The sequence below is a fragment of the Aegilops tauschii genome, chromosome 5 (assembly GCF_002575655.3).
Source record: "Aegilops tauschii subsp. strangulata cultivar AL8/78 chromosome 5, Aet v6.0, whole genome shotgun sequence".
Taxonomy (NCBI): domain Eukaryota; kingdom Viridiplantae; phylum Streptophyta; class Magnoliopsida; order Poales; family Poaceae; genus Aegilops; species Aegilops tauschii.
Genome location: NC_053039.3, coordinates 379,837,444 through 379,864,383, shown reverse-complemented (window position 1 = coordinate 379,864,383; position 26,940 = coordinate 379,837,444). Strand labels below are relative to the sequence as shown.

Below are 26,940 nucleotides of genomic sequence, written 5' to 3'. Positions count from 1 at the left end.
GGGTCGGTTCTGTTCGGAGTTTCGGGTTGATCGGAAACGGAGGCGTGCAAAGGTTTCCTCGGGCCAGACGGACATTGGTCCTCGAGTGCAAAGGCAGAAGGGAGCTTGACTGCAAGACTCACCCGTCGAGCAGGATATATCAACCTGTAGTGAAACCGGGCCACCGAGCTTGCTTTTACCGCTCTTACAGCTCTCTCTCTTCTTTTTTATGGGTAGTTTGGCCAGAAAGAGAAAGAGGAAGGGGATACCATAACAAAGGGGATAGGTTCCTCAGATTTTTCGGCACATCAGAATACCGTGTTGGATATCGAGGCTGAGATCAAGTTGGCTTTTGACTCCAGAAGGCATTCTTCTGCCTCTGCTTCTGTTACTCCTTAAAACTTATTTATTCTTAAATTTCCACCCTCAACGGATGGCTCGAGATGATCAATCTTGAAGTGAGAAAAGAAGGATTGACTCTTCGTCCGATCGAGTTCTGCGGTCTACGGCTGTATCCGACCAATTATCCAAGGCGCGGTCCACCTCTTTCTATGCTTCAATTTAGTGACGCAAGTAATGGTGGTGTTTGTTGTACTATAGGTACTGGGTTCGTTCGACTTTTCGGGAATATATTGGCGGATGAATTAGTCGTTGTTGTTCTTGTTTCTTTAGTCCCCTTAGTAATCCCTATACCGGTCATGTTTCTTGGCTTTATCTTATCTTATTTTCCTAGTTGTGCTAAGTAATGTGCGCGGTACAAAGTTCCTGGTAGAGAACTTCTTTGAGTCATCCTATTTTTCTGTTCATATGAAGGAAATTAATATGCGATTTTCAAAATAGGGGAATCCAAATGAAACCCTTTTTTTGCTCGGTCGAGGCGATTTGATGAGTCATGTTGAAGATGCCCTACAGGACCACGGGGTGTGGCCATGTGGGGGTGTGTGCGCGCGTGGAGTGGAGCAGTGGGACGGGCAATCCAGTCCACCAAACCAGTGGAGTGTGGGGTGGGGAAGTCCACGCGTCCACCTGGTCGGCTGTCCACTACAACTACAGGAGTTGAGATCCTCCCTTACTACATGCGTGTGCTCCTGTCCATCTACAGGAGTTCACAAAAGACTCAGAGAGCGACAGGCGAGACTGGAAGATGGAGAGGACCAGGAGGCTGTTCGAGACGGAGACGCACGGTGGCCGGGCGGCGTACAGGCTCCACGCCGTCACGGTCGCCGCCGGGATCCTCCTGCTGCTCTACTACCGGGCGACGCACGTCCCCGCCGCCGGCGAGGGCAGGGCGGCGTGGCTGGGCATGCTGGCGGCGGAGCTCTGGTACGCCGCCTACTGGGCGGTCACGCAGTCCGTGCGCTGGAGCCCCGTCCGCCGCCTCCCCTTCATCGACAGGCTCGCCGCCAGGTACGCACCACGTCCGGGGGCTGTATGCTCCGGCTGTATCACGACAAAAAACGTGGATTTTTTTCTCCAAAATTTCAGATTTTATATGCGTATATTCTTGATATGGACAGACTGTTAAAAGCCAAACTAGTCCTGCGATGGTGATGGAGCTGACAGTAACGCCTACTATTTGTTAGCCTGTACACCGCCCGGATTGTGAGTTTGTGAGTCTGTGACCATACCACCACTCACCAGGTCAATAGTGTGAACAGTGAACTTGCTTTTTTGAGCATAAACGATGAGAGCATATACAACCACAATGGGCAAATCTGGCCTATCATACGTCCACGGACGCGTTCGGATAGTCGGGCGTATTCGTTTTGAACCCTCATTTTATCCGTGCACGCAATATGTTTCCAAAGTGTTCAGTCTAATCTACATGATTGGTGGGGATGGAGTCGGTTTAATTCATATGATTGGCGGACTGCCTAGACACCCTCATATCCTCCCCACATATGGGTCAAGTTTGAGGATTCGGTGACAGCCTGGATATATGAGTCGATTTGTGGGGTCCGGTTGAATTACATTTTTTTCTTCTCTCTCATGTCTGCGCCATGTCCGGGCTGTCGCTATGAACATGCCACATATTTCAGTATGTTGGCTGATTTTCTTGAAGCTCTTGGACTCAGTTAGGTACACGAGACCACAACTCACAATGATGAACCGTATATTCAAGAAAAGAAATGTACCGGATTTAACTAAACACAGCGGGCAATTTCTAACGGGTGTTTTGCATAGGTATGAGCCCGTCATGTTCTAGTTCTCATAATTTAGTACTCCCTCTGTAACTTAATGTAAGACATTTTTGCAGTTTAAATTTAGTTATCTTCTGTGTTATTGTTATTTCTTAATATGTTGTACTTCAACGAGATGGCAGCCTATGAGTTTTAGACCACACAACACTAAGGGAGTGTTTGGTTTCAGGGACTTTTTTGTGTTGGGACTAAAAAAAGTCCCTAGCAAACCAAACAGAGGGGGACTTTTTTGGGATTTTTTGCTAAAAGTCCTTAGAAGCACCTCCTTGAGAGTCTTTTTTAAAAAGTACTAGGGACTAGAAAAAGTCCTAGGACTAGAGAACCAAACACCACCTAAGTGCACTGAGAATCTACATTAGGCTAGCTTTAAAGCTACGCGGGCCAAATAACAGAACTATCTTTCTGTTAACAAATTAGACAAAAGTTTGATGCTTTTGATTTTTAAACTTTGAGTGCAGCACAAAGGTTTCTATTCTATGGTACAAAGGGTTAAAGCAAATTGTCAGATTGTTTAGAATTATAATTGCAAGATAAGACATTATCAACGCCAAAGGGCTTACATCGATGATCAGAGATCACTAACTTAGAAGGTAAATAAATAAGCTAGACTGAGAGGCCTTTTCTATAGAAAAGAAGGTAGATACTCCCTCCTTTCCGGTTTAAAGGGCTTATCTCAAGAAAAGAAAAATGGTGGTTTAAAGGACCAATATCAATATTACTATTTTTGCGGTTTAAAGGGTCCATCTCCATCATCTGTTTAGATTTCAAGACACATTAAATCTCTACATGCAAGGATTAAAAAGAAACTCACCAATGCATGTAATATTACTACTCATTTAATGATCACGCATGCATGCGCTGCAGTTAATGCAAATTAACGCATCGTTTTAATTTGGATAGTTTTGCAACCTACAAAATGCATTCCTATCTGCCTTGGTGGAGGTGATTTTTGAGTTGGGCCTTTAAACCAAAAGGGAGGGAGTAGATGACAAAGGTAGGGACTAAATTAAGGGGTGGTTTCTTGTAAGAACAAGTTCATTTCAACACCTCAACTCTTGCCCAACTCTGGAATAAACCCTCAACCCAAGTACTTCAGACTCATTTCTGCCAAAACAAGATCCAAAGTAGGGACTTGTTTTGAATGTTTAAGGGTGTCAAGTGTACGGTTCTACTGCTTTAAAACATGTATTTCCCGCACTGAGCATTAACACAGTTACTATGTCATTTGGAGAAGGTATGGAGAGAGGCTACCTTGTGTGGATATCTTCGTATGCACCGCAGATCCACACTCAGAGCCACCAAGTCTTGTCATCTCCACCGTCCTATCGCTCATGGCATACAATTACCCAGCAGAAAAAATTAGTGTGTACCTTTCTGACGACGGAGGTTCAGTTCTCACTTTCTATGCTCTGTGGGAGGCCTCCTTATTTGCAAAGCATTGGATACCATTCTGCAAGAGATATAACATTGAGCCAAGGTCACCAGCCGCTTACTTCTCAGAGTCAGATGGGCATCAAGATTTGTGCAGCCCAAAGGAATGGTCACTTATCAGGGTAAGCAGATTTTCCAAACATCTTTTTTAACACATGTAATCAAATGGCTATTGAACATGGAACGGCATGGCACACACATGTGACCAGATAAGATGCTTAATGTCAGCCTACCCGTAGTGCTCAGCATTTGGCATGGCAACTGACTTTTTTCATTTTTGGGCAGGAGATGTACGAAGATATGACTGAGCGAATTGATACAGCTGTTTTGTCAGGTAAAATTTCGGAGGAAGTCAAAGCAAATCATAAAGGATTTCATGAATGGGATCAAGAAAATACCTCAAAAAATCACCAGCCAATTGTTCAGGTAGCTTTCCTGCCTTCCAAATTTGAGTAAAGGTTTGCATGATTCTGAAGTAAATAACTTGCATGCTATTTGGGAGTTTCAAGTTATATAATTCTTTCTTTTGCTAGATTCTGATAGAGGGCAAAGACAAAAATGCAAATGATGATGAAGGAAATGTGCTACCAACACTTGTGTACATGGCACGGGAGAAGCGGCCTCAGCACCACCATAATTTCAAAGCTGGGGCAATGAATGCTCTGGTGCACTCACTAACCTAGCTAGCCCCATCATACTAAGCATACAATTTATTGTAAACTTTATAGTTTTCATTAGCCCATTTTCTTATACTGATTCTTAGCAGCATATTAGTTGCAACATATTCTAATTCATAATTTTGAAGTTTTTAGTAAACAGTAATGTTTGCAAGAGTAACCAAATTAGCAATGTGTTGTCATGCAATTTCTTGTCCTTTTGAGAAAATTGTACCATGGAGTTCACACCCTATTAATTCATTTTGTATCATTGGATTGTCTGTAGAGTTGAGGGAGTGCAAAACTCTCCACTTCTTTAGCATTTTGTGAAATACATGCAATGAATGTGAGCTTAAAATATGTTGGTTTTAGATATAAACAATAACTTGTTCCCTACCGCTAGACATTTTTTCTCGAAAGCGCACCCAAGTGCACATCATTTGTGTTACAAGAATCGCCAAGATGGTGTCTTCCAACAACGAAAACAAGCAAAATAGCAAACCAAAACCAAGGCACAAAATAGAGCGCGAAATGAAAAAGAACTTATTCACAAGTGTTCCATGAAAGGTTGGAATTCTATGATCATAATGGATTTTTCTAAAATGTGACAATTTTTCTATTGAAATGCAGATAAGAGTGTCATCAGTGATAAGCAACAGCCCTATCATCATGAATGTGGACTGTGATATGTATTCCAACAATTGCGATACAATCAGAGATGCACTGTGCTTCTTCCTTGATGAAGAAATGGGTCACAAGATTGGATTTGTGCAATTCCCCCAGAACTATAACAATTTGACCAAGAATAATATATATGGGAACTCCCACCAAGTCACCAATCAGGTCAGCAGTGTCAAACTGTAACTTCAGTTTCGTTCTCATGTTCTCCACAATATGAGCAATCATTGTGCATGTATGTTCTGCCACTAACATAGCTACCCAATCTAAAGGTGCTAATGGGTGGTATGGACAGTGTGGGCGGTCCTATGTATGTTGGCACTGGATGTTTCCACAGAAGGGAGATCCTTTGCGGAAGGAGGTTCACCGAAGACTACAAGGAGGACTGGAACGGAGGAATCAAGGACAAAACACAAGAGAGCATAGTTGAGATTGAAGAGAAAGCGAAGTCTTTAGCAGCCTCCACTTATGAACATGACACACAGTGGGGAGATGAGATTGGGATCAAATATGGTTACCCAGCAGAGGATATAGTCACAGGACTGGGAATACATTGCAGAGGATGGAAGTCAGTCCACAGCAATCCTCCAAGACCAGCATTTCTAGGTGTAGCTCCAACAACACTTGCTCAGACACTACTGCAACACAAAAGATGGAGCGAGGGTAGCTTCTCGATTTTTCTTTCAAAGTACTGCCCCTTCATGTTTGGGCATGGAAAAATCAAGTTACGGCATCAAATGGGCTACTCGATCTATGGATTATGGGCACCCAATTCAATCCCAACACTATATTATGTCATCATTCCTTCACTAGCTCTCCTTAAAGGCATCTCCTTGTTCCCAGAGGTAATGATTCAGAATAGGAAAAGCCTCAGTTTAGTTTCATATGCTTTCTATTACAACTAATACGATCCTCCTGTGTCATGCAGATTACGAGTCCATGGATGTCACCCTTCATATATGTCTTATGTGTGAAGAATATGTATAGCCTGTATGAGGCATTATCATGTGGAGACACATTGAAAGGATGGTGGAACGAACAAAGGATGTGGATGGTAAGAAGAATAACCTCATATCTCTATGGCTTGACTGACACTGTCCGGAAGTTACTAGGACTGTCGAAGATGACATTTGCAGTTACATCGAAGGTAAGTGAAGAAAGTGAATCCAAGAGATACGAGCAAGAAATCATGGAATTCGGATCATCAGCTCCAGAATATGTGATCATTGCAACTGTCGCATTACTCAACCTTAATTGTCTGGTCGTAGGGCTTTGTCAAATTATGACAGGTGGCTGGAATATACTCTTGAATGTATTTTCCCCCCAGCTCATTCTCTGTGGAATGCTAGTGATCACCAATATTCCATTCTATGAAGCAATGTTCGTGAGGAAGGACAAAGGAAGAATACCATTCTCAGTTACATTAGCTTCTATTGGCTTTGCGATATTGGCCCTGCTGGTACCAATAGTGTAAGGTCCTACAAGAGGCATTGATGTCTAACAAAGTAGCATATATTTATGGAATTATGGTTCTCTTGAAGTACATTTCATCTGATAAATTTCTAGACGTACTTCTATGTATGATCATCTACCTTGAGATTATCACTTGGTACTGCACAAGAGACATAATCATACATAACAAACATACTTTATCAGGTAATTCCACTAGGGCCTGCCTAATAGACATGCTCAGGTATCCAGCAGGCACAGCTCGAGGCATATCTAGCTTGCAACACACGTTATGGTGGCACTCAACATCAAAATGATGGAGTGTGCATAAAAGGATGACCTCAGCATTACTGTCTATGATACAACTTACTGCATGCAGTCCAAGAAGCAAAATGGACCGCAGAGCGCAGAAGACTATCCCCCTTCTAAAAACTGTAAGAGGAAAGATAATTTTTAGAACATGTGTCAGATAAACATCTTGAAGGGGAAATTCAGTTCATATAAACATTAGAAAATATATTTTGTTTTGGTTCTGCTTATCACATGCTCACCTAGTTGTCGGAGTCCTAGTGCATTGACCGGACAAGACGAGCAGCAAATGCCCCATCCAGAGAGTGCTTAGTTGGACTTGAGGAATAGAAACCATCATCTGTGATGAATTCTGCAGGAACATATCCATGTACACCCTGTGGGGTAAACTCCTGTAGCATATCATAGTAAAATGAATATACAACATGATTAGATGTCAGTGAATGTTGTATACAACATGATTAGATGTCAGTGAATGTTGTCTAACATGCAATAATCAGTAAGTAAGAAAAGGATAGAACAAAAAATATTTCAGTGCCATTCTTTTGATTGTATATATGTAGAACTGATTTGACGGACAGTGAACATAACCAACCGGTCAGGTTGCAGAAATGATATGGACCGTAACAACTGCACAGTATCTATCATTGTTAAACCTGAACTGGTAGGGCTAACATATAGTGGGAACGAGAGCGACTTCCAGTTGCTAGAGAAAGCTACCAACAGGATCCCAAATTGTAAGGACAGAAATATTGCCTATATCAATTGAACATTGAGTTTGTATCTTTGGTGAAGGATCGATGCATAATTTAAATATGAACTCGTACCGGATGCCTCTGAACAAAAGTAGTAACCCGGTTCTCATTTTCTTCATGATCAATGGAACATGTACTGTAGATTAGTACACCACCAGGTTTTACCAACCTGCAAGTAAAGTCATTGAAAGTAATCTTAGATGTTGTAAATATGAATTTGCTTGCACAAAATTTTAAACTTGTAACAGTAAGAATCTCACAATGACGCTGAATCAAGGAGCTCATCTTGCAAACACACCAACTCCTCCAGATCTTCAAATTGCCGATTCCAACGCAAGTCTGCCCTCTTGGGAACAGAAAAGGTGATGTTAGTTCATCACAAATTATTCCAGATTCGGATCAGTACAATGCTCTGTGATGAAGTTCTCAAAAAAAAAGTGAACTTGATAAAGAGAGCTACCTTGGAAAGGACACCCAGCCCAGAGCATGGAGCATCCAATAATACTTTGTCATATTTGACAGTGCTTTCCTTCTGCAATACAAGTCTACATGTGCATAAGCCTCCTTATCATATGTGTGGATAAAACATTAACCATAAGTCTGTAGCAGTAAATAGGCATATTCCTGATAAATATTTCCACTGGAGGTGCATTATTCTTGGATATACGGAACTTCCTCTTTCTTTTTGAGGCTTTATATGGACTAGTAATTATGAAGTTTCTTGGAAACTTACAGCATACAGTCGAAGATCACCATGGATATCAGTGATTATATCATCAAGATTGTGGCACTTTGCTGCCTCCATGAGAATTCTCAAGCGGCCTTTGTTTATGTCAAGAGCCGATACCTTCCCTGTATAAAATAGTACATCATTAGTCAAGTATACTATGTATTCCAGATTTAGAAGCTTGCTCCGCATCAATGGCATAATGTGTTAACAAGATCAGATCTGGTAAAACTTAACTATTCTGGACCTGTGAGTACTATATTCTTGTCGGTGTTGAATGTATACGTTCACAAATGCTAGTTTTCAGTGGAGATGAAAGGATGAAGAATATTTATACCAGCTAACCATTAAATAGCATCAGATGCTACATTTGAAGGATGTAAATGTAATACATTGGTTGCTTTATATCTGACAAAAAGTTAACAACGGCAGCCACTGGCACACGTTACTACGTCATAACGACTGAATCTGCCAGCGGTGGGCAGCACCCCGAGCAGGCTGTCAAGAATAACATGTGAAATGTGATTCATTTGAGCATTTTGCTCACAAGTTTTTTGCAAAAATCATAGCATGCTGACAGAACACATTATAGATGCATGGCCAGAAAGGAAAAGTTACACTAGCTCAAAATCCCACAGTTCTCCAGTTGCAATATCAACAGAAGATTGCCCTCATTCCAATCCCTCACCTTGTCCTGCCAGCCGGGATGCCATGAACAAAGTCTTCCCGCCAGGCGCAGCACAACAATCCATGATTGTTTCCCCAGGTTGTGGGTCGACCACAGACACAACAAAACCTGCAATAGGTTCTGTAAATCTTAGTACGGGTTATCTGTAGCGATCTTCAGTGAAACTTGCTGTTGTTACCACGATTTGGAACCGTATAAGGAAAAAGGGTAAATACTAAATACTTAACGTAATGGAATATAAAGCATAATAGTGAATAGTTCTTTCTACATCAGCATGTAGTCGTAGTTAAAATCACGATCCCATTTATAATAATAAAAGGTGGTCAACAAGCAACGTTCACAACTTGCCTGCACTCTCATCCTGCACGGCACACATGCCTTCTTTCAGTAATCCAGCTTGTAAGACTGCCTACAAGGAAGAAATTAAGATATCAGGATACCAGCCAGCATCTTGGGAGGCATTATAAGAAAAGGTGCAGACCTAATGCAATATTGCAATAAAAAAATTACTAGAGTTTCTTATGAATTAAGGGCAAATTGGGGAAACTGTGCGCCCACAAATGGTGCACAGGTTACTTCTTGAATATAAATGAACTTGTATGATACACAAGTAAATTTTCTAAAATGAAATGTATGGTGGGTTATAGCACTTTGTATTCCATAGCAATAGCATCAAAATAATATCTAAAGAGACCAGAAGTATAGCACTATCCTTTCCTTTCTAGCTAATAGTATCAAAATGTAGTATACAGCTCTCGGCGTCTCACTTCCTTGGACTGAAGTCAAGTGTGGTATCTTATTGTCCACATCCAATTTAGAAGGCTTTGAAGAGTGTTATTTATAAGCATCCTAAACAGATTGTGTTTCAAAAGAGATTGAGAGGATACGAATAGAACACATTGGTCTGGCAAACACCAGTTGAGCAGTGATCACGTAACTAACTATTCAGCTTCCTTACCTGCATGCCTTCACGAATGCGGACAAATTCGTCCATAATTGACTTTTCGTAGTGAACCTACACAAAAGAAAATCAAGTGATGAAACCCAATGCAAATAACCAAGGCAGAGTAGACCCCAACATGACTACTAAATTGGATAAATCCTATGTAGCTAAATAGCATGGTTCTTATATTTTTCCTACCTTAGCCATGAATAGGGTGGAACTCAGGTACTAAGAATTATCGTAAGTACCTGCAAATCTTCCAATCGGTTAACAAGATCATCCCTTGTATAGCCATTTGTTGTATTCACCCTATGGCACAAAGATCAGTCAATCAGAAACACATGCATAAACAGAGCAGCCGAGCAGGTAATTTGCAATTCGCAGAAGAGCACACTTAAAAATTAAAACCTTAGACTGAAATAAGGGTCACTGTTATTCCAGTTCATCAATTTGAGAGCTTCTTCTTTTCCAAGAAATCGAATCCACCTTCTCACCATCCACTGCAGAGCAGAAAACATATTACAGCTTCTTTTTTTGAAAGATACATATTACAGTTTACAAAACATGTCTACCAATCTTCTATATTATGCTATTAAGAGATGTCAGAAACAGCAAGTACATTGAAGTCCTCACAGGTACATTACCCCAGTTAACAAGGACATTGGTTGATAACAGGCATGAGTTCAAGTGGTATGTTATCAACAGTGCAGTAAACCTACTGATTATACGAACGAAAATTTGACGCTTTAAATTTTTAAAACAGAAGTCAAATAAGTTTAGGAAGCAAAGCAAACTTACAGCATGATGAGAACTAAAGCTTAGGAAGTAAAGCAAACTTACAACAGGATGAGAATAAATTATGGAAAGAGCACGAGCTTGGGCACGATCATCACCTTCTATATTTGGAAGAGGAAGAGAATCTGTCTCCTAATTATAAAAGAAAAACAATGACGTTACAGGCTTACAGCATAACCCTACTGACTAGTCTGAGTAGACCAGGTTTTACCTTCAGTAACAGAAGTTTACGCAGAATCGCATTCACCATGTTCCCAGCACCGGGCCTTAAAGCTACTTTTGCAAGCCTTACATTCTAAAATTCAGTTTGCGAGACACGTTATCAGGTTCCCTTTAAAACAAAGCAAATATATTGTCTGGTGACATTGGCTTCAGACTTAAGTAGAACTGACAACAATAATATAATACTACATGTCAACCTCAAATAATGAACACACGAAGTTTGAAAACCACCATATAACAAAGACCAGTAACAAAGTAGATCTTCAGGATATTAAAACAGGAACATAACCACATCATCCTTTTTGGGGTTCGGGTGTAGCATACTGGCTATTGTCGTAATAATTTATATCCAGCATGCCAAGTTGACAACTACCAGGGAACAGAAACACAACCATCTACAGCACTTAACATAACTTTGGTGTGATGAAATGATAAGAAAAAGAGCTCAGTATCACATGCCCACATTTGTTCTTTGGAACTTAAATAAACGGGAAGGAAATCACTTTAATTAAGCGATACCAGTTGCCGCATTTAACATTCTGGTCAACCAAAAACCAAACGAAGGGCTAACTTAATTCCAGTACATGTTAAATACTATCAACATACCTCATCAACGACAGCATAAGCTGGTACATTAAGTTTGAGAATTTCAAAGAAGCCAATTCGCAATATCTGAAATGAGAAGTGTTAACCTCAAATATTTTACAAACAGGAGTAAACTTCTGCAATGGGTATTCAATGATATTATATTCTGTAAGAAATATAGGACAAACCTGCAGCAGCAGCGGTTCCATGTTGCTGAACACCTTCTCTTCACTACAGAGTGACATGATAAGATAATCAATGTAGCGTTTCCAACGTACAGTTCCAGCTACTATGACAGTAACCTAACAATCCAACCATAAGAGAATCAGAAGGTTTGAATTCCTATGCAGGCATAGACAAGTCGTCTTAGGTGTGTTATATACTGTTACACTGTTACTGAGCCATTGGTGCAATATGTTCATCATGACACCTTGTATCATAGGTAAAGTGATACAAGAAAGTGAATAAACAAAACTGGCAACTAGTTAGCTATATGTTCATCAAATACCGATAACATCATTATGCTGCTGCATCTAAGGAGTTGTTTCTCTCACAGCATTATATTCCTATTTCCCAGCAATAACCCAACATAGTGTAAGTGCCCCTAAACAAACTGAAATTCATAGACAGAACAAACATTTCAACATGTGAAATATATGAATTTTACCAATCGTATATCCCTGTCATCCAAATGCCGTGTACTGAACCCTAATGTCCTTTCTACATAGCCCATCTCATTTTCCCCAGAATCGTTTGCTTTCTCATTTAAAAGATCAACAAACGCCTTCCCCTTATCAGCTCTTAACAACCTCACCGCTGCAACTGCTCCAACATGGCAACAACACAATCATTATAAATGATTAAAATAATTCCAATAAATTAGATCATCGCCAGAGACTCATACAAGCAAGGCAAATATGATTAGCAAAAATAAAAAATCATGACATTAACATTTTACCTGCTCTGTGATGAGAAACCTCGAAATTAATAATTGGAACCTTACTTGTCCCTGCGTAAACACAGAAATTTGGTCAAAGTGAGCAACTTAGCTACACCATTTCAAGCAGCCCTCTTCACCTGCTCTTTTAGTTGAGAATTTGGGATTAAGCTTTGGAACTCCAGTCATCCCTAAAAAGCACAGGAGATTTAGATCAGACAATCAGCTTAACATAGAGATGAAGTACAATGCTGTATTATACTACTAGGGAGGATCATGCTGTTCATGGGGTCATTCCCAGCTTTTGTACTTTGCTTGATCTTACATGAATTCACTCATACAGGCATCTTTTCAGTATTCACAAAAAAGAAAGATATGAGCTTAAATTCGCATTAGGTGAGGCCCTTGGTTATTTACTAATTTTTTGCACGTATAAAATAATTATCGCTGTGTGCATCACAATGATGCAGAGACCAGAGAGTCAACTCATTTTTCGGAAAAGAAAGTGTAAAGCAATTTGAATATGGGGTAACAAATGTCAGAGATAAAATACGGTAATTTACCAACATAGTACTAGCATTTTGTTACCTGTTCGGCGAGGTGAATCCTCCGGATCATCACGCTTCCAGACCCCGCCCCTCCCTTCAGAAGAGGGGGGGAAATTCACGGCGATTCGTTAGATAAGCAGCATGCGGAGCAACTGACGAAACAAACAGCAAAATTAAGCCGCGACATCTGTTCCCCCACTGTACCTGCCCTGCTCGGAGGCGCTCCCGCGTCGTACCTCGAGGCCCTGCTCCTCCCTACCAAAATACACAGCGAAACAGCCCCCGATTAGCCCCCAGCTGCGCTCACAACCTGCAATCCCATGGAGAAATGCGGAGTACCTGGCGCGCCGGAGCCCTTGCGCGCGGCGGAGCTGGCCTCCGCGGAGAGGAGGAGCGGCGAGCCCGCCCGCGCGCGGAAGTGCGAGAGGGGGAGCGCCTTGGCCTCCATTCTGCTGGGGTTTTGGAGTGGAGGGAGAGGGGACAGGGAGACGAGGAGGAACCGAAGGCGACGGAAGAGGATAATATGAAGATGGGCCTGGGCCGGGCCTCGTGGAGGCTCAATACAAATTCTCTCCTCTAGCGGTCCCCTCGAAAAAAAAACACTTTAAAACGAGTCCAAACGAGCTCACCTGGAAATCCGTCAAAGAGAAATACCGGAGAGGAACCAGTTAGCGAGTGCTCCTTCGGGAGCCTTGCAACCATCACTTGCGGGCGGGCTGAGAGCGCGCAACTTGGTGCGCTCTCAACCGCTGCCACGTGTCGCGTTCTGGGCGCTCCGTTCGGATTTTGTTCTGTTATTTTTTCGTACGCGTTTTCAGCTTTTTAAACGGTTTTTTCGGGATTTTTTTTACTTTTTGGCTTTCCACGGGTCTTTCTTAGCTTTTGGACAAAAAAATTATGTGAAAAAACGTGTTTTCTTTGTTTTGCTTCCGCGAGAGGCACGGTGTTGCTTTTGCAAGAGGCACAGTCAGGCCTCTCAGAAACGAAAAAAATGTGTTATCCTTTTTTTTTCTTTCACGAGAGGCACGGTCGTGCCTCTCGGAAACGAAAAAAACATGTTTTCTATTTTATTTTCTTCCGCGAGAGGCACGGTTTTGCTTCTGCGAGAGGCACAGTTCTGCATTCGTGAGAGGCACGGCCGTGCCTTTCCGTGCCTCTCGGAAACGAAAAAAAGCATATATTTGTTTTTTTTCCTTTCGCGAGAGGCACGGTTGTGATTTCGCGAGAGGCACGGCTGTGGCTCTTGAAAACGAAAAAAAACATGGTTTCTGTTTTTTTTGCTTCCGCGAGAGGTACGGTTGTGCTTTTCGCGAGAGGCATGGCCGTGCCTCTTTCGGAAAGGGAAAAAATTTGTGCTCTCGGTATGATTTTTCGTTCGGTTTTTTTCATGAAAAAAAACATCAAAACCTATCAACATGGGATATAGTTTTCAATATCTCGACGCGAGGAATCCAACGGTGAATACGATTCAAGATTTAGATGCACAGTTTAAGAGATAAAACTTTTTGAATGCACGGATCTACGAAAAAAAGGAAAACTCACAGGTTGCGACAAGTGATGCACATGCAACACGCCAGTTGTCACAATATGAGGAGGTGGGAGTGAATGAGTGATCTTTACAAGGAGTACTCCTCAATTAGTGATTTCGGAAATACTGTCTTCTTTTAATTATGTACGTAACAACTGTTTTGAACTAGCAAAAGGGCTCGTGCGTTGTAATGGGAGAAAAAAATACCATAATCTCAAATAGCGATGACCACATTTTGTTTACCTCATCGCATGATTTTGAAAATTTGTTCACAAATGCAAAGAAATGTTGCTTTTTTAAAATTTATTCACAAATTGAAGCCATGTTCACATTTTCAAAAAAATATTTTGGTTGTCAAAAAACTTGGTAATTCAAAGAACTATTCTGAATTTCAAGAAACATTTAAAAAAACATACTATAATATTTCGATCCACCCATGCAGTTAATTCTTAAAAATTCACGCGGGTATATAGTCAAAAAGACTCGGAAGCATTACTATTTAACTACATACCTTCGATCATTCGTGAACATTTTTACAAATTGGGGAACAGTTTTTACAAATTGTGAACATTTTTTACTATTTACAAACATTTTTATAAAATTGTGAACAATTTTTTTATATTGCAAACGGTTTTTAAGCATTTTCTTTTGAATCGGCCAACAATTCTAGAATATACGAACATTTTTTTTAAACTTGGTGGATTCTTTTTTAAAAAATCATAAATATTTTTTGAAATGCAGGAACATTTTCTGAATCAGCAAATATTTTATGAACCAATAAACTCTTTTGTAATTCACGAACTGTTTTTAAAATTTTAGGACATTTTTTAAAATGCATGAACATTTTTTGGAAAATTTTAATACACGGACTTTTTTTTCAAAATCATGGACTTTTTTAATTTTACGAACATTTTTTTCAAAATTGCCAAAAAAATTGAATATCTGAACATTTTGAGAAAAATCCCGAGCATTTTTTAATTCAAAAACATTTTATATTTTCTTGAACATTTTATTTCAAATTCTCAGTTTTTTATAATTTCAAAAAAAATAAAGTTCCAAATTATTTAAAGTAAAAAATATAAACTGAATATAAAATAAAAATAGAAAACTAAACTACAACAACAGGCACCCCTACATGGGCCAGCCTTAACGGGCGCGATGTGTCTTCTCCAGCGCGCGGAGCACAGTATAGTAGGTCCCTATGCTTGGGCCGGTCCAGGCGGGGGATTCCCTGCAAAACGTTTTTTTGTCACTTATAGGTATTGGTGGGTAATATTTTGCAATTTTGAGGGCAATTTTAATGACGTACCGCCAGAAGCAACAGCCTCATTAAGTATTAGGTATAGATATAGATAAAAGATACCTTCAATGAAATTAGGGACAAAACTTTAAGTTTCGCTTCTTTTTCGGTTCAACACACTTCCAGGGACTTTAATGGCTCTGCAGATCTTTGTGCTAAACGTGCTACTTCTTTAGCAGTGTCAGATTGTTGGACGGACACCTGTCCTTCCTTCCTTGTTAGCAGCTTCATTGCTGATTGTAACCGAATTTTTCTGATGCAATAAAGATCCCACGTTTCCCGTCAAAAAAAAGAAAGAAGATAAGAGATACGGCGATTCTCTCTATTATCAGGTGAAAAGCACAAGCAGTGTGTATTTTTCTGTGCGTTCTGCATATCATATGGAGTGGGAGTCTGAATTCGGTGCTACACTCCAACGTGCTGAAGGTTCTGGCTCAACTGGAACAGGTAAAGGTTTGGACTGTAAAAGTGTTCAGTTCCAGCAAAAATAAAGATATTTGGGTGGGAATGTCTACATGGTATTTTGCCGTGTTTCGGTGTTCTAGACAACCGTCGCCTGTGCCCGAATTGCTCTACTCATTGCGAAGATATAAAACACACTTTATTTTTATGTGAAGGAGCTAGGAAATCTGGAGAAAGTTTGCGTTGTGGGAAATAGTCTCTGAAGCATGTGCTAGAGATAGCTCAGGATCCGTTTCAAAAAAAAAGATAGCTCAGGAAGTACCGTTCTTGAATACCTGATTGCTGGACAGTTCGCAAACGCACTGGGAAAGGAATACTTGCGAGAGACTATTCTTGTAACAGCATGGTACATATTGTGGATGCGAAGACAGAAGGTGCATGGTGAAAGTACACAACCCATATCACAGGCGGTCATGTGCATCCAGGTTTGCGTCGTAAGAGCTACAAATGTTAAGTCTGAAGGGAGAAAGAGCAAGTGGACAAAGGCGCATGATGGTTTCGTTTCTGTGAACGTCGATGCCCAGTTCGATCCTTCATCTGGGCATTGGAGCTGTCATCCGAGATGATAGAGGTCATTTTATTGCTGCTAGCTACAGAAGCACATGCTGTGTTGAAATGGTGTTCATCTATCAAATCAGCTTGGCTGTCAGATGTTAATTATCCAATCCAACTGCATGTTGTTCATCAACACACTGAAAGAGGGTGGATTCTCGGCGACAGCAGCTGTGCTTATATACCAGGGTATTTGCATCCAAGTCTCTTCTTTCGTCAAAGTGAAGTTTTTGTTGTGTCCAAGAGAGGCTAATTTTGTTGCACATACCTTGGCTCCCAACTCTAATTGGACAAAAGAGCTCACTTTCCTGTTACATACTCAATTAATACACATGTTGCCACTCTGATACATACTCAATCCCCGTCAAGAAATAATGTGACGGAAGCCGTTATAAACAAACTATAACTTCGCCAAGCAATGATCGATGCTAGCTAAGTAGTCAAGTGGTACAGCCATGTTCTCCTACATAGATCATTCCTAGCTTACAGGTTACAAAAGAGATTGCTGGTCAGCTTATACACATCACTGACTGCCACTACTACATTGGCATATTACCACTACTTCATCAAATGGAATGGAAGGCTATCTTAAGCCGCGCTGAGGAACGGGCGCCGAAAGGACTGCACACAACAGGTAGGAAGGAGGCAACAAAGTCAACACTAGCAATTATAGGAGTAGATTTGTTGACAAAAGGCAACAATGAAATGGACATTACCTTCAGGTATGTTGAAGGACAGCTTCCGTGCAAATATTTCTCTAGGGTCTAATGTTTTATTGGATAGTAAGATATTATCCAAGTTCTCTTTTCTGCAAATTGAACATGAAGACTATGTGATTAGCAGGCTCGAGGTACTATGCCAATACGAAGCACAATGAACACCCCAAAAAAAACTTTAATATTCAGAAAAAAAGTTAGCAAGCGGTAGTACGCCATTTATTGAAGGAGCACAGCGGAAGATACTTTCAGTTTGTCATTAACATCAAAATGCTTATCAGTATTAAAACAGAGAATCCTGCTGTCAATTATGTGCAAAATTCCGTAGTCAGTTCACGTACCGAGCCCAAGAAGGAACAAATTTCCTTCTGCGCCTTGCTTCTTGTTCATGTTCGTCGTAATCATCATCATCCTCATCATCAGAATCTTTATACGGAGTCATTGTGTAGGACTGGCAAAAGTTTCATTAACATCAGAGCAGAGGATTCAAAAATTAGAGTGGTTGCTGATACTAGAGCGAAATCCATGAAAAGCATACAAACTGATACTGAAGTCAAACGAGAAATCAAAACAGCTCAGATTGACAACCTATTTTTGCTTTGTCCCAACTGCAATGACGCTGCAGATGTTTGTACATTCTAACAATTTTGCCGCTTTACAAGAATTATAGCCTCAAATGGAGAGAAAAATTACTCATGTCTTCCGAAGTCTTCTCTTATTCATGTTAGTAACAAACCGATGGGCATGCATTATGGCGTAGAAGCTACTATCATGCACCATTTCAAAAGAACTTCCATTAGTATATCTTGTATACGAGTATATTGACTTGTAATACTGTTATTATTTGCAAGCATGTAACATATCAGTCAACCAGGGGCGTAGCCAGGATTGGGCCAAGGCCCAGGTCGACAGTGTGCTACAGTATCACTACAGTACCAAAACAGTGGACATGCTGCTACAGTGAACAAAGGATTTGAGGGCCATGACCCGGGCCCTGGGCCCCCAGTCCTGGGGTGTATCTCCACCGTTGTCAGTCGTGGATCATTATCAAAGATGAATGAGTAGTAGTACCAACATATGCAGATTTACAGAAGAAACATTCTGCATGATGAAGTTAAATAAAAAAGCATACCTCCTCAAGACTGTTCAGGGTATTTTCCTTAGCATCAGATCCAAAACTTGCATTCCTGTCATCTACTGCAACACCTTTCTCATCCTTTCTTTCATTGGCCTTGTATCGAAGGGCATGTTCAGTAGCCTCGTCAGATCTAACTTGGCTTTTGCCTACATCAACCAAATTCTTCCTTGGCTCCATATTATCCTGCCATGATTTTAAATATTAAAAAACAAATACCCCTCTGTTCGAGAATATATCACATGACGCTTGGGAACCGTATATTTTGAAAGCCCTATGCATATCTAATACTATTACAAATTTCATATGATCAATCTGAGAGTTTTGCCACTCAAATTACAAAAATAACATATATTTTCTAAAGAGTACTGTTTGAGGAGGGAAAAGGTAGAAATAAGATATATATAGCTTATACTCACAGAAGCTTTTTGACGAGCATCTTTCTCATCCTTCATGCCTCGTTGTTTATCCATAGGCTGCTTCTGTTGCTTTCGAGCTTCATCCATGCATTTTCTTTTTTTCATTGTTTCCCGCTTTTCTCCTTCTTCCCTCTGCCGCTTCTTAGCGGCCGCATCAACTTCCCGTTTTTTCTTTTGCTCCTCTTCAAGTTTTTGTTTTAATTCCTTCTCTTGCTTCAGTCTTTCACGCTCTGCTTTTGCAGCCGCTTTGCGTTTTTCTTGCTCTTTTTGTTTCTTCTCTTCAAGACGTTTTGCAGCTTCAGCTGCCTTAAGTGCCTTCACCTTAACATCTTTTTTAACTGCACGACAGCAACCCCAGTTGTAGAAGCCATTTATGAGCACCATCAAACATTTGTAGATTTAGCATATAGTTCGAAATAAGTAATGCAATTAAACAGATACTCTTACCGCACACTGTTGTAGACTGCAACTTTTGTTTTACAAGAGGTACAAAAGATGTCACATTGGCAACAATATTGCTAGGCTTAGATTGTCTATCAACATTGGCTTCACTCCTGTGTCTTCCATTTCTGCTCTTTAGTTCTGCCGTGCCTTGTTTTTCAACATTTGCTTCACTCCTGTGTCTTCCATTTGTGCTACTGATTATTTCTGTCGTACCTAATCTGCCATGAAGAGAACGGGATGCTTTCCCTTCTCTCTTAACTGAAGTAGGGTGATTGTATTTTCGCTTAATGCTATCATTTTTTATATTTGAATGATGAGTGAGATCACGACTGACAGATTCTGCACTCAAGCCTATGCTGTTACCTTTATCCATGCATCTCATGGAAAGAGATGGAGAATTTCCATTGTTTTGACATAATCCAGTAATATCCTGAAGTGCTGTTCTCTCAGAGGACCGCTGGCATGAGTAATTCACATCCACAGATCCAGGAGCCATGTCTTGGTACTCATCTTCTTCCAGAATACTGTTATCTTCATCAATTCGGAAGATTTTAAGTTCAGGAATAGAACCCATATGTTCTGAACCAGATCCACATCTTGATGAAATTTTCTGGAGGCTATATTTTTCAACTGATGGAGTCAACGGAGTTTCATTAATCTCTTGTCTGCTGCTAGCATTTGAAGAGCACGAGGCTACGTCGTCAGAAATGAAAAACGAATCAAGTTCCGATCCATATCCGAAAGAGCCCATAACGCTGCGACTGTTTCTTGGTGACATAGTTGTCAATAGCTGATGCAAACTACTCGCTGTGTTGGTATTATACTTGTTTGGAGGACCTGAGCTGATGGTGCCTAATTGGCAAGAATCATGAAGGGACTCAAATGACCTTTTTCCAATAATTGGGCTGTCAAACTGGCCAGGAACATCAAATCTCTCGAATACTGGCATTGAAATAGCAGCACCAGGCAGCAAATGTCCCTTTGGATCATAACTTTTATATATCCTACCACGTTTAACATTGGATCCATAACATAATTTCCCATGAAACAGTGCATTCGGAGCAGATGCTTGTTCACCATGTTGATCTAAAGCATAACTCGGGAATTGAGTAAATGGTTCCGTTCCAGAATAATTTTCTTGATTTAATATTGCAATTGGAGATGATAAGTTATCCGTCTCAAGAGCCATTTCCTGGTCTGCCACACTTGCAGCAGTGACATTTAGGTCTTGACCTTCTAAGCAAGTACCTTCCTGCCAACAAAAAGAACAACAGTAAATACGCTAGGACTTACTACTTACTAGCACACATAAAATAGCAAGTGCAATATAGACTGAAGAGTGCACATTACCCAACTCTACCAATTACAAATGCCAACAAAATCAAATCTAATACTAACCGGTGCAGTACTACTGTATAGAAGGGCCATCAAATCAACATGGATGTTACAAACTTGCCAGGCACAGAATTTGTATGTTCATCAGTACAAAATCGTGATGAAATACCCATGAATATTCCTATCAGCTATCCCTTAGAGAGATAATAAAAACAAGAAATAGAGAAGCTACGTGACTGTTTTCGAATTTGTCAGAGCAAAGCATCCAAAGAAAAGGCTCCACCAATAATGCAGACAGACTGAGCATTACCACTAGTTTACTACTTAATGACATATTTTGCAAGCAAAAAATATAACCAGTTCTTCCGTAATAAATAAACATTTATATTATTCAGAGAGGAAAGGGAACTGGTAGTCCGGTACACTTGCTGAGCACATACCTGTTGTGTGCAGTTTTCCTCGTTATGAGATAGGATGCCAGAGCAATAAGGCAAAGCAGCAGTCGTTGTCAGAAAGTCAACTTCCAACTTATTTTGTTTCTGTTCTTGAGAAGTTTTGAAGATCCTTCCCTCCAATGCACTCCTGCTGGTGCTTGCAGTAGGAGAGTTATCAAGGACAACATTTAATAGGCTAGTTGCATTTCTTCTTCCCCATGAAGAATTCCCATTTCCATAAACATCACTTGCAACATTTCCCCCCTCTGACACCAGAGACATGCTCTTGCAGGATCCTGAACTCCTTGAGAAGTAAGGACTCGAAGGATGGGATTTCTCCGAGAAATTTGTCGCAGTTAACATAGGACCAGCAATGTCAACTTGTTGGTTCAGAGACAATGAATTTGTGCAAGGTGTCCTGGAAAGGTCAAAGTCTGATCGACGCCTTATTCTTCTCCTTTTAGATGACAAACTATCATTTACTTTAACTCCATCTTGAACAGACCTCTTCTGGTCACAAGCAGCACTGCTTCTGTCTGACTTGAGCAGATTAATTTTCTCATGTGATGCTGCACTACGTAAGAAGTACTGAACAGAAGGTTGTGAAAATTTAAGTTTATCGTTTTCTGCTGTACATGAATTAACATTTTCTTTAACAGCATTCTCAAGAAAAGAGGTCTTTTGTTCTGTTCCTGCAAGATAAGAAACAATGTAAGGACATGGCACAATAACTTTTGCTACCAAAAAAACTAGCAAATATATATTCAACAAATAGCAAGCATGGTACCATTTTGCTGCAGATCTTCGGCCGAAGGCATACTGTTCCTTTCAGTTGAGTGCATTTCGCTGGTTCTCCTAGCTGAAGCACTGCTCATAACTTCTGGCACTGCACACTCGTCTTTTTTGTTGCTGACAGAAATGTTGCATGCTTTGGTCAAAGCTGACAATTTTACCTGAACATCACCCAACTTTCCTGAATGGCAGTTGACCGCATCCTTCCCATTGAGCGTCTCATTTTGTGTGACCGGGGAAGCAGGGCCAAAGGGAGTCTCCACATCGGTCTCCTTGAATTCTAAAGATGTTCTGGCCAACAAATGTTGCTCCTGAGATAAGTGATTTTCTTCAGATACAGAGACATTTACAACAGCACAACCATTGGAATGTGTGTCATTACTTTGTATTTCATAAGGAGAGAGGCTTGTTTTGTAAGCGTCACCCAAAGGACTACTCTGAGGTTGAAGCTGCTCAGGGCATTCAGCAGACTCCAATTGGGAGCAGTGGTTATCCACATTATTTACAGGTAAATGTGAGAGGTCCTCACTGTCGGCCTTCTCTAACAGATTGTCCAGCAATATTTGTGATGACGCATGAGCCCCAAAACTAGTATCAGCTAGTTGGGTAGGTGACTGCAGAGTTTCACTGTATGGAGAATGTGAAACATGAGAATCAGAGCACTGTTGTTCGAAAGACACAGAACTCCGAGTGATGATCCGATCTGAAGAACTGTCAGGTCTCGTCATTCTTTCAGCATCTTCTATAGTCTGAGGTTGAACCTGCTCTGGACATTCAGCGGACTCCAAGTGGGAGCATTCGTTATCCACATCATTTACAGGTGAATGTGAGAGGTCCTCAATGTCGGCCTCCTCTAACAGACTGTCCGGCAATATTTGTGATGATGCAGGAACCCCAAAACTAGTATCAGCTAGTGGGGTAGGTGACTGCAAAGTATCACTGTATGGAGGATGTGAAACATGGGAATCAGAGAACTGTTGTTCGGAAGACACAGAACTCCGAGTGATGATCTGATCTGAAGAACTGTCAGGTCTCATTATTCTTTCAGTATCTTCTACAGTCTGAAGTTGAAGCTGCTCTGGGCATTCAGCGGACTCCAATTGGGAGCATTGGTTATCCACCTCAATTACAGGTGAATGTGGGAGGTCCTCACTGTCGGCCTCCTCTAACAGACTGTCCGGCAATATTTGTGATGATGCAGGAGCCCCAAAAATAGTATCACCTAGTTGGGTAGGTGACTGCAAAGTTTTACTGTATGGAGGATGTGAAACATGAGAATCAGAGCACTGTTGTTCAAAAGACACAGAACTCCGAGTGATGATCCGATCTGAAGAACTGTCAGGTCTCGTTAGTCTTTCAGTATCTTCTGCAGTGTGCAGTGTATCCCTTTCAACCAATAGTATGCTGGTAGGATTAGGTACTTCAAGAAAAGTGGTCGGAGATTGGTCCTCCTTCCCGGAATGCACGCCAGTAAGATCAAGAATGGCACATTCCAAAGCACTTTTCTGCTGCTGTTTCACTGGTGCACTGTCAGGGTTCAAATATCCTGATTCCACACCATCAAGCAATAATCTGCCCATAAAACGAGGAACTTGAGAATAGCTGGTAGAAGATGGGTCTTCATTTAAGGGATGTGCCTCAGCAAGATCAAGATTGGCACCTTCCAGAGCACATACTGGTTGCTGCATCGTCTGTTCACTTGCAGAATTCATGCAAACTGATTCAACACCATCAAATTGAAGTTTTTTCGGCTCTACCGACAGATAAGTTTCAGGGAGTGCATGGCACACACTGCTTGTAACTTGCACTTCAAAAGAACTTCTAACAGAAACCTTGACATTATTATCATAACTGACAATCTGGTTTTGAGAACAATCTAACTGAACTCCTTGATTTCCAAGATCACCATCTTTACTGCACTTGACGAATTCAGTTGATCTATCCTGGTTGGCATAAAAACCTTTCTCCTGACCTGGCAAAGAGGCCATTGTTCCAGCATTGTTTTCACCATCACCACATGGTTTGGAGGATAATGATGCAGTTGTTTTGTTCGAACCTGCAGTTGCAAGTTCAGACCTCTGCATCCTGTCTTGCATAACATCACTGGTTTCACTATTTGTAGCTTGACCCTTCTCACGCGAGCGATCTTCAATATGCCGCTGCCTTGACCTGGAACGCTTTACCACAGAGAACATGTTGACATCAGAACTAGCCTCAACAATCTCCTGGTCAACTGAAACCTGTTTTTGCTGAGGCACTTCATGTTGGTTAGTATCCACGGTGTCACAAATAGTGTCTAGACCAGCATATCCATCTGGAACCACCACATTTCTGAGTGAAATACTAGGCACAGCTGGTGGCTGAAAGACAGTTCTGTTGGTTGCTGGTGTAGTAATCTGGCTTCCAGCGAAAAGTAACCCCGGAACAATTGGTTTACCATTTAGCTCTACAAGTAAACAAGCAGTTCAGTTGACGAATAGAAGGTGTCAAAAGCAATGTGCAAGGGAGTAAAATCGGACACCAATGGTGAACAAAAGGCTAAATAAACAAAGAATCGGTGTATTTCCAGCAAATTTCAGAATCACTAGCCAACCCGTTAGTAACTCATGAATGCTTATAACCAGCACCCTGCAGGTGTATCCCTCTCGGGTTCTAATAAACAAACAAGTTATAGGACCAACAGCACCAAACTGGCACACTCAAAATTCCCCCATCCAACACATAAAAGGATTGCCCAACAAAACAAAATGGCTAATCCTGTACGAATGTTGAACCACGCTAAACCAAAGACATATCAGATGGCCCGCTAAAATGAGCCTGGGTGGTTATTTGCATTAAACTGCATCCGAAATAACGCAGTACTAGTTATGTAGGCTGCTAATTACGTGGGATTAACTAGCAATCTGCACCTTCGGTGCTTGTTCTTAGGAAACTAAGTACTTGCGGATTTGTAGGAAGCAAATCTTTTGGTCTCAGGAAACTACTTGTAGTTTTGAGGAAGCAAATCTTTTAACTAATTTTATTCAAACTTGCTTCGGATGCAACTAATACTAGAGGAACAGGCGCGCTTTGCCGCGCCCACTTGTAGCTTCATTTAGCCTTTCTTCTCGCAGATAACAACACGACCGCAATCATCAAATCGCCGCAGAGTTACACAATATGTCACAAACTTACAGTACATCACATGAATAGTTTCTCTAAACAGAAAACCATGTCATTAGGACTCTGGACAACAACAGGGTCAACTCCCTGACCATCTTCCTCGCTGTTAAACATTGACGATTAATAATCAGCAGGGACACAATTGTGATAGTTCAAGTTCTTTTTAGTTTGCCGTAAGTAACCACTTGCTTGAAAAAAAAATGTGTATGGTATTTCTTTAATGAGGTCATAGCATTACCAATCAAAATGTAGATGTATTAGAAAAATCTGATGCACTATAGGGTGAGATGTGTAATACACAAAATGTAAAGAACTATTAGAACAACACAAAATGTAAAGATCTATTAGGATAACATACAGCTGAAAAGAACCTCAATTTGGGCTAAGATGCATTCTACAACTTTCTGTTGCACCGAATACCAGGTATGTAATCTCGAATGATCTTACAGAATATGGCAAGCAAGCAGGTGGTGATGAAAGTTTTGGCAATAGATGAGGAGAAAACAACAGAAAAATAGCTAAGATCCATCATTCAGCCAGCAATATAACACGAATTGCACCAGCTAAAAGGAAAGCCTACTGAAGAACATGAGCATATGGCATGGCATCTTTTAGTTCATTTATTCATTGACACCTAGAACCATTATAAGTTCATATCTGGGGTTAGCAAGGAAACAAAATGGTTTCTGTAGACACAGTTTAGAGGAGAAACATAGTACAGGCATACCTCACAAAGTCACAATCAAATCAAGACGATGCTACCATCTGTGAATTTTCTAATCATAGCCTGACAAAAGTTTGTTCCATTAGTTTTCGAACACTCATGTTTCCTTGCTCCATTATATTCCGCACGAAAAGTAACACTATAAAGCATACATCGCCCAAAATGAACATCTTAACCAAATTAACATTAGGACATTGTCGATCTCCTTAGCATGGCCATCGGTCCTATTGTTTTTGCTACAAACTATTATCTGGTCCAGATTTACCCAACGCAGTTACTTTAGACAGGGTGAAATTTGTTGCGGGGAAGGTAGCATGAGCAGTTGAGTAGGCTCGCTTCCACGGAACACCACATTTTCTCCTCGTGATAGCTAATGCGGGGAGAACTACTCAATCCCCAACACAACCCAATCCAACCCTGACGAGGGAGCGGCCAGAGCGCTAACAAACATGGGGAGGGGGGAGGGGGGAGGGAGGGGATACGCACCTTGCGGACCGGCGGCGCAGGAGGGGAGGAGCCACGGCGGGGGGCGGTGGCCGGCGGCGAGGAAGGCGCAGGCGAGGGACTCGGCGTGGGAGTCGACCTGCTGGCGCATCTGCCCGGTGACCCAGTCCCGGCGCCCGAAGACCTGCATGAAGAGGTTCTCCATGGCCGGCTACCGGAGGGTGGCGGAGGTGGCCGGGGGCGGAGGAGGGGGGCTAGGGTTTGGGCATGGGGGTGGATCGGCAGCGGGGTGGGGGGGAGAGATGGGCAACGAAATTTTTGAATCGGGGCGAGGGGGGAGAGGAAATCTGATGAGCCGGCCAGCCGCAAGCGGGCGGTGCACCAGTGCCTGGTGGGTTTTTTTTTAGAGAGAGAGAAAGCTGGGATTATATTCACTCACTACAACCACATCATGTCTTTACACATATCATCCTTTAACACATCATCAAGGGGCAGTTACCAACACAATTGTTTACCGGTGTCTGACTGATAAGATAAATCGAACAATAAATTGACCGATATGCTAATAAATTGGACGATTTACCTCTTCT

General features: G+C 41.3%; 3 protein-coding genes across 3 annotated transcripts; 1 reads left to right on the top strand and 2 right to left on the bottom strand.

Annotated features, from left to right (window-relative positions):
* The first annotated feature begins 853 nt into the window (after window positions 1-853).
* Window positions 854-6,526, top strand: LOC109786298 (cellulose synthase-like protein E6). Its single transcript, XM_020344875.4, has 7 exons — window positions 854-1,386; window positions 3,415-3,733; window positions 3,897-4,037; window positions 4,145-4,276; window positions 4,898-5,110; window positions 5,218-5,790; window positions 5,874-6,526. The coding sequence occupies exons 1-7, from the start codon at window positions 1,124-1,126 to the stop codon at window positions 6,417-6,419; spliced, it is 2,187 nt and encodes a 728-aa protein (XP_020200464.1). The 5' UTR covers window positions 854-1,123; the 3' UTR covers window positions 6,420-6,526.
* Window positions 6,442-13,428, bottom strand: LOC109786299 (uncharacterized). Its single transcript, XM_020344877.4, has 21 exons — window positions 13,243-13,428; window positions 13,108-13,158; window positions 12,944-12,997; window positions 12,496-12,546; window positions 12,377-12,427; window positions 12,086-12,240; window positions 11,607-11,720; window positions 11,440-11,505; window positions 10,823-10,906; window positions 10,657-10,743; window positions 10,225-10,316; window positions 10,065-10,125; window positions 9,832-9,888; window positions 9,222-9,282; window positions 8,874-8,981; window positions 8,192-8,310; window positions 7,919-7,990; window positions 7,719-7,804; window positions 7,531-7,627; window positions 6,946-7,095; window positions 6,442-6,826 (listed from the first exon to the last, which is right to left on the bottom strand). Exons 1-20 carry the CDS (start codon window positions 13,349-13,351, stop codon window positions 6,961-6,963), a joined length of 1,710 nt encoding a protein of 569 aa, XP_020200466.1. The 5' UTR covers window positions 13,352-13,428; the 3' UTR covers window positions 6,442-6,826; window positions 6,946-6,960.
* A 3,621-nt stretch (window positions 13,429-17,049) lies between these two features.
* Window positions 17,050-26,725, bottom strand: LOC109786297 (uncharacterized). Its single transcript, XM_020344874.4, has 9 exons — window positions 26,393-26,725; window positions 22,016-24,466; window positions 21,235-21,920; window positions 19,463-20,711; window positions 19,016-19,353; window positions 18,594-18,782; window positions 17,803-17,912; window positions 17,462-17,553; window positions 17,050-17,366 (listed from the first exon to the last, which is right to left on the bottom strand). Exons 1-9 carry the CDS (start codon window positions 26,553-26,555, stop codon window positions 17,329-17,331), a joined length of 5,316 nt encoding a protein of 1,771 aa, XP_020200463.1. The 5' UTR covers window positions 26,556-26,725; the 3' UTR covers window positions 17,050-17,328.
* Window positions 26,726-26,940: the final 215 nt, after the last annotated feature.

Coding starts and splice junctions, on each gene's coding strand:
- LOC109786299 (XM_020344877.4), bottom strand. CDS start 13,351: ATGGAGGCCAAGGCGCTCCCCCTCTCGCACTTCCGCGCGCGGGCGGGC. Junction 13,159..13,242: donor CAAGGGCTCCGGCGCGCCAG/GTACTCCGCATT, acceptor GTATTTTGGTAG/GGAGGAGCAGGGCCTCGAGG. Junction 7,805..7,918: donor GGCTGGGTGTCCTTTCCAAG/GTAGCTCTCTTT, acceptor TCTGTTCCCAAG/AGGGCAGACTTGCGTTGGAA.
- LOC109786298 (XM_020344875.4), top strand. CDS start 1,124: ATGGAGAGGACCAGGAGGCTGTTCGAGACGGAGACGCACGGTGGCCGG. Junction 3,734..3,896: donor AGGAATGGTCACTTATCAGG/GTAAGCAGATTT, acceptor ATTTTTGGGCAG/GAGATGTACGAAGATATGAC. Junction 4,038..4,144: donor ATCACCAGCCAATTGTTCAG/GTAGCTTTCCTG, acceptor TTCTTTTGCTAG/ATTCTGATAGAGGGCAAAGA.
- LOC109786297 (XM_020344874.4), bottom strand. CDS start 26,555: ATGGAGAACCTCTTCATGCAGGTCTTCGGGCGCCGGGACTGGGTCACC. Junction 19,354..19,462: donor GCAGTCTACAACAGTGTGCG/GTAAGAGTATCT, acceptor GCTGTCGTGCAG/TTAAAAAAGATGTTAAGGTG. Junction 17,367..17,461: donor GTCCTTCAACATACCTGAAG/GTAATGTCCATT, acceptor TGTTGTGTGCAG/TCCTTTCGGCGCCCGTTCCT.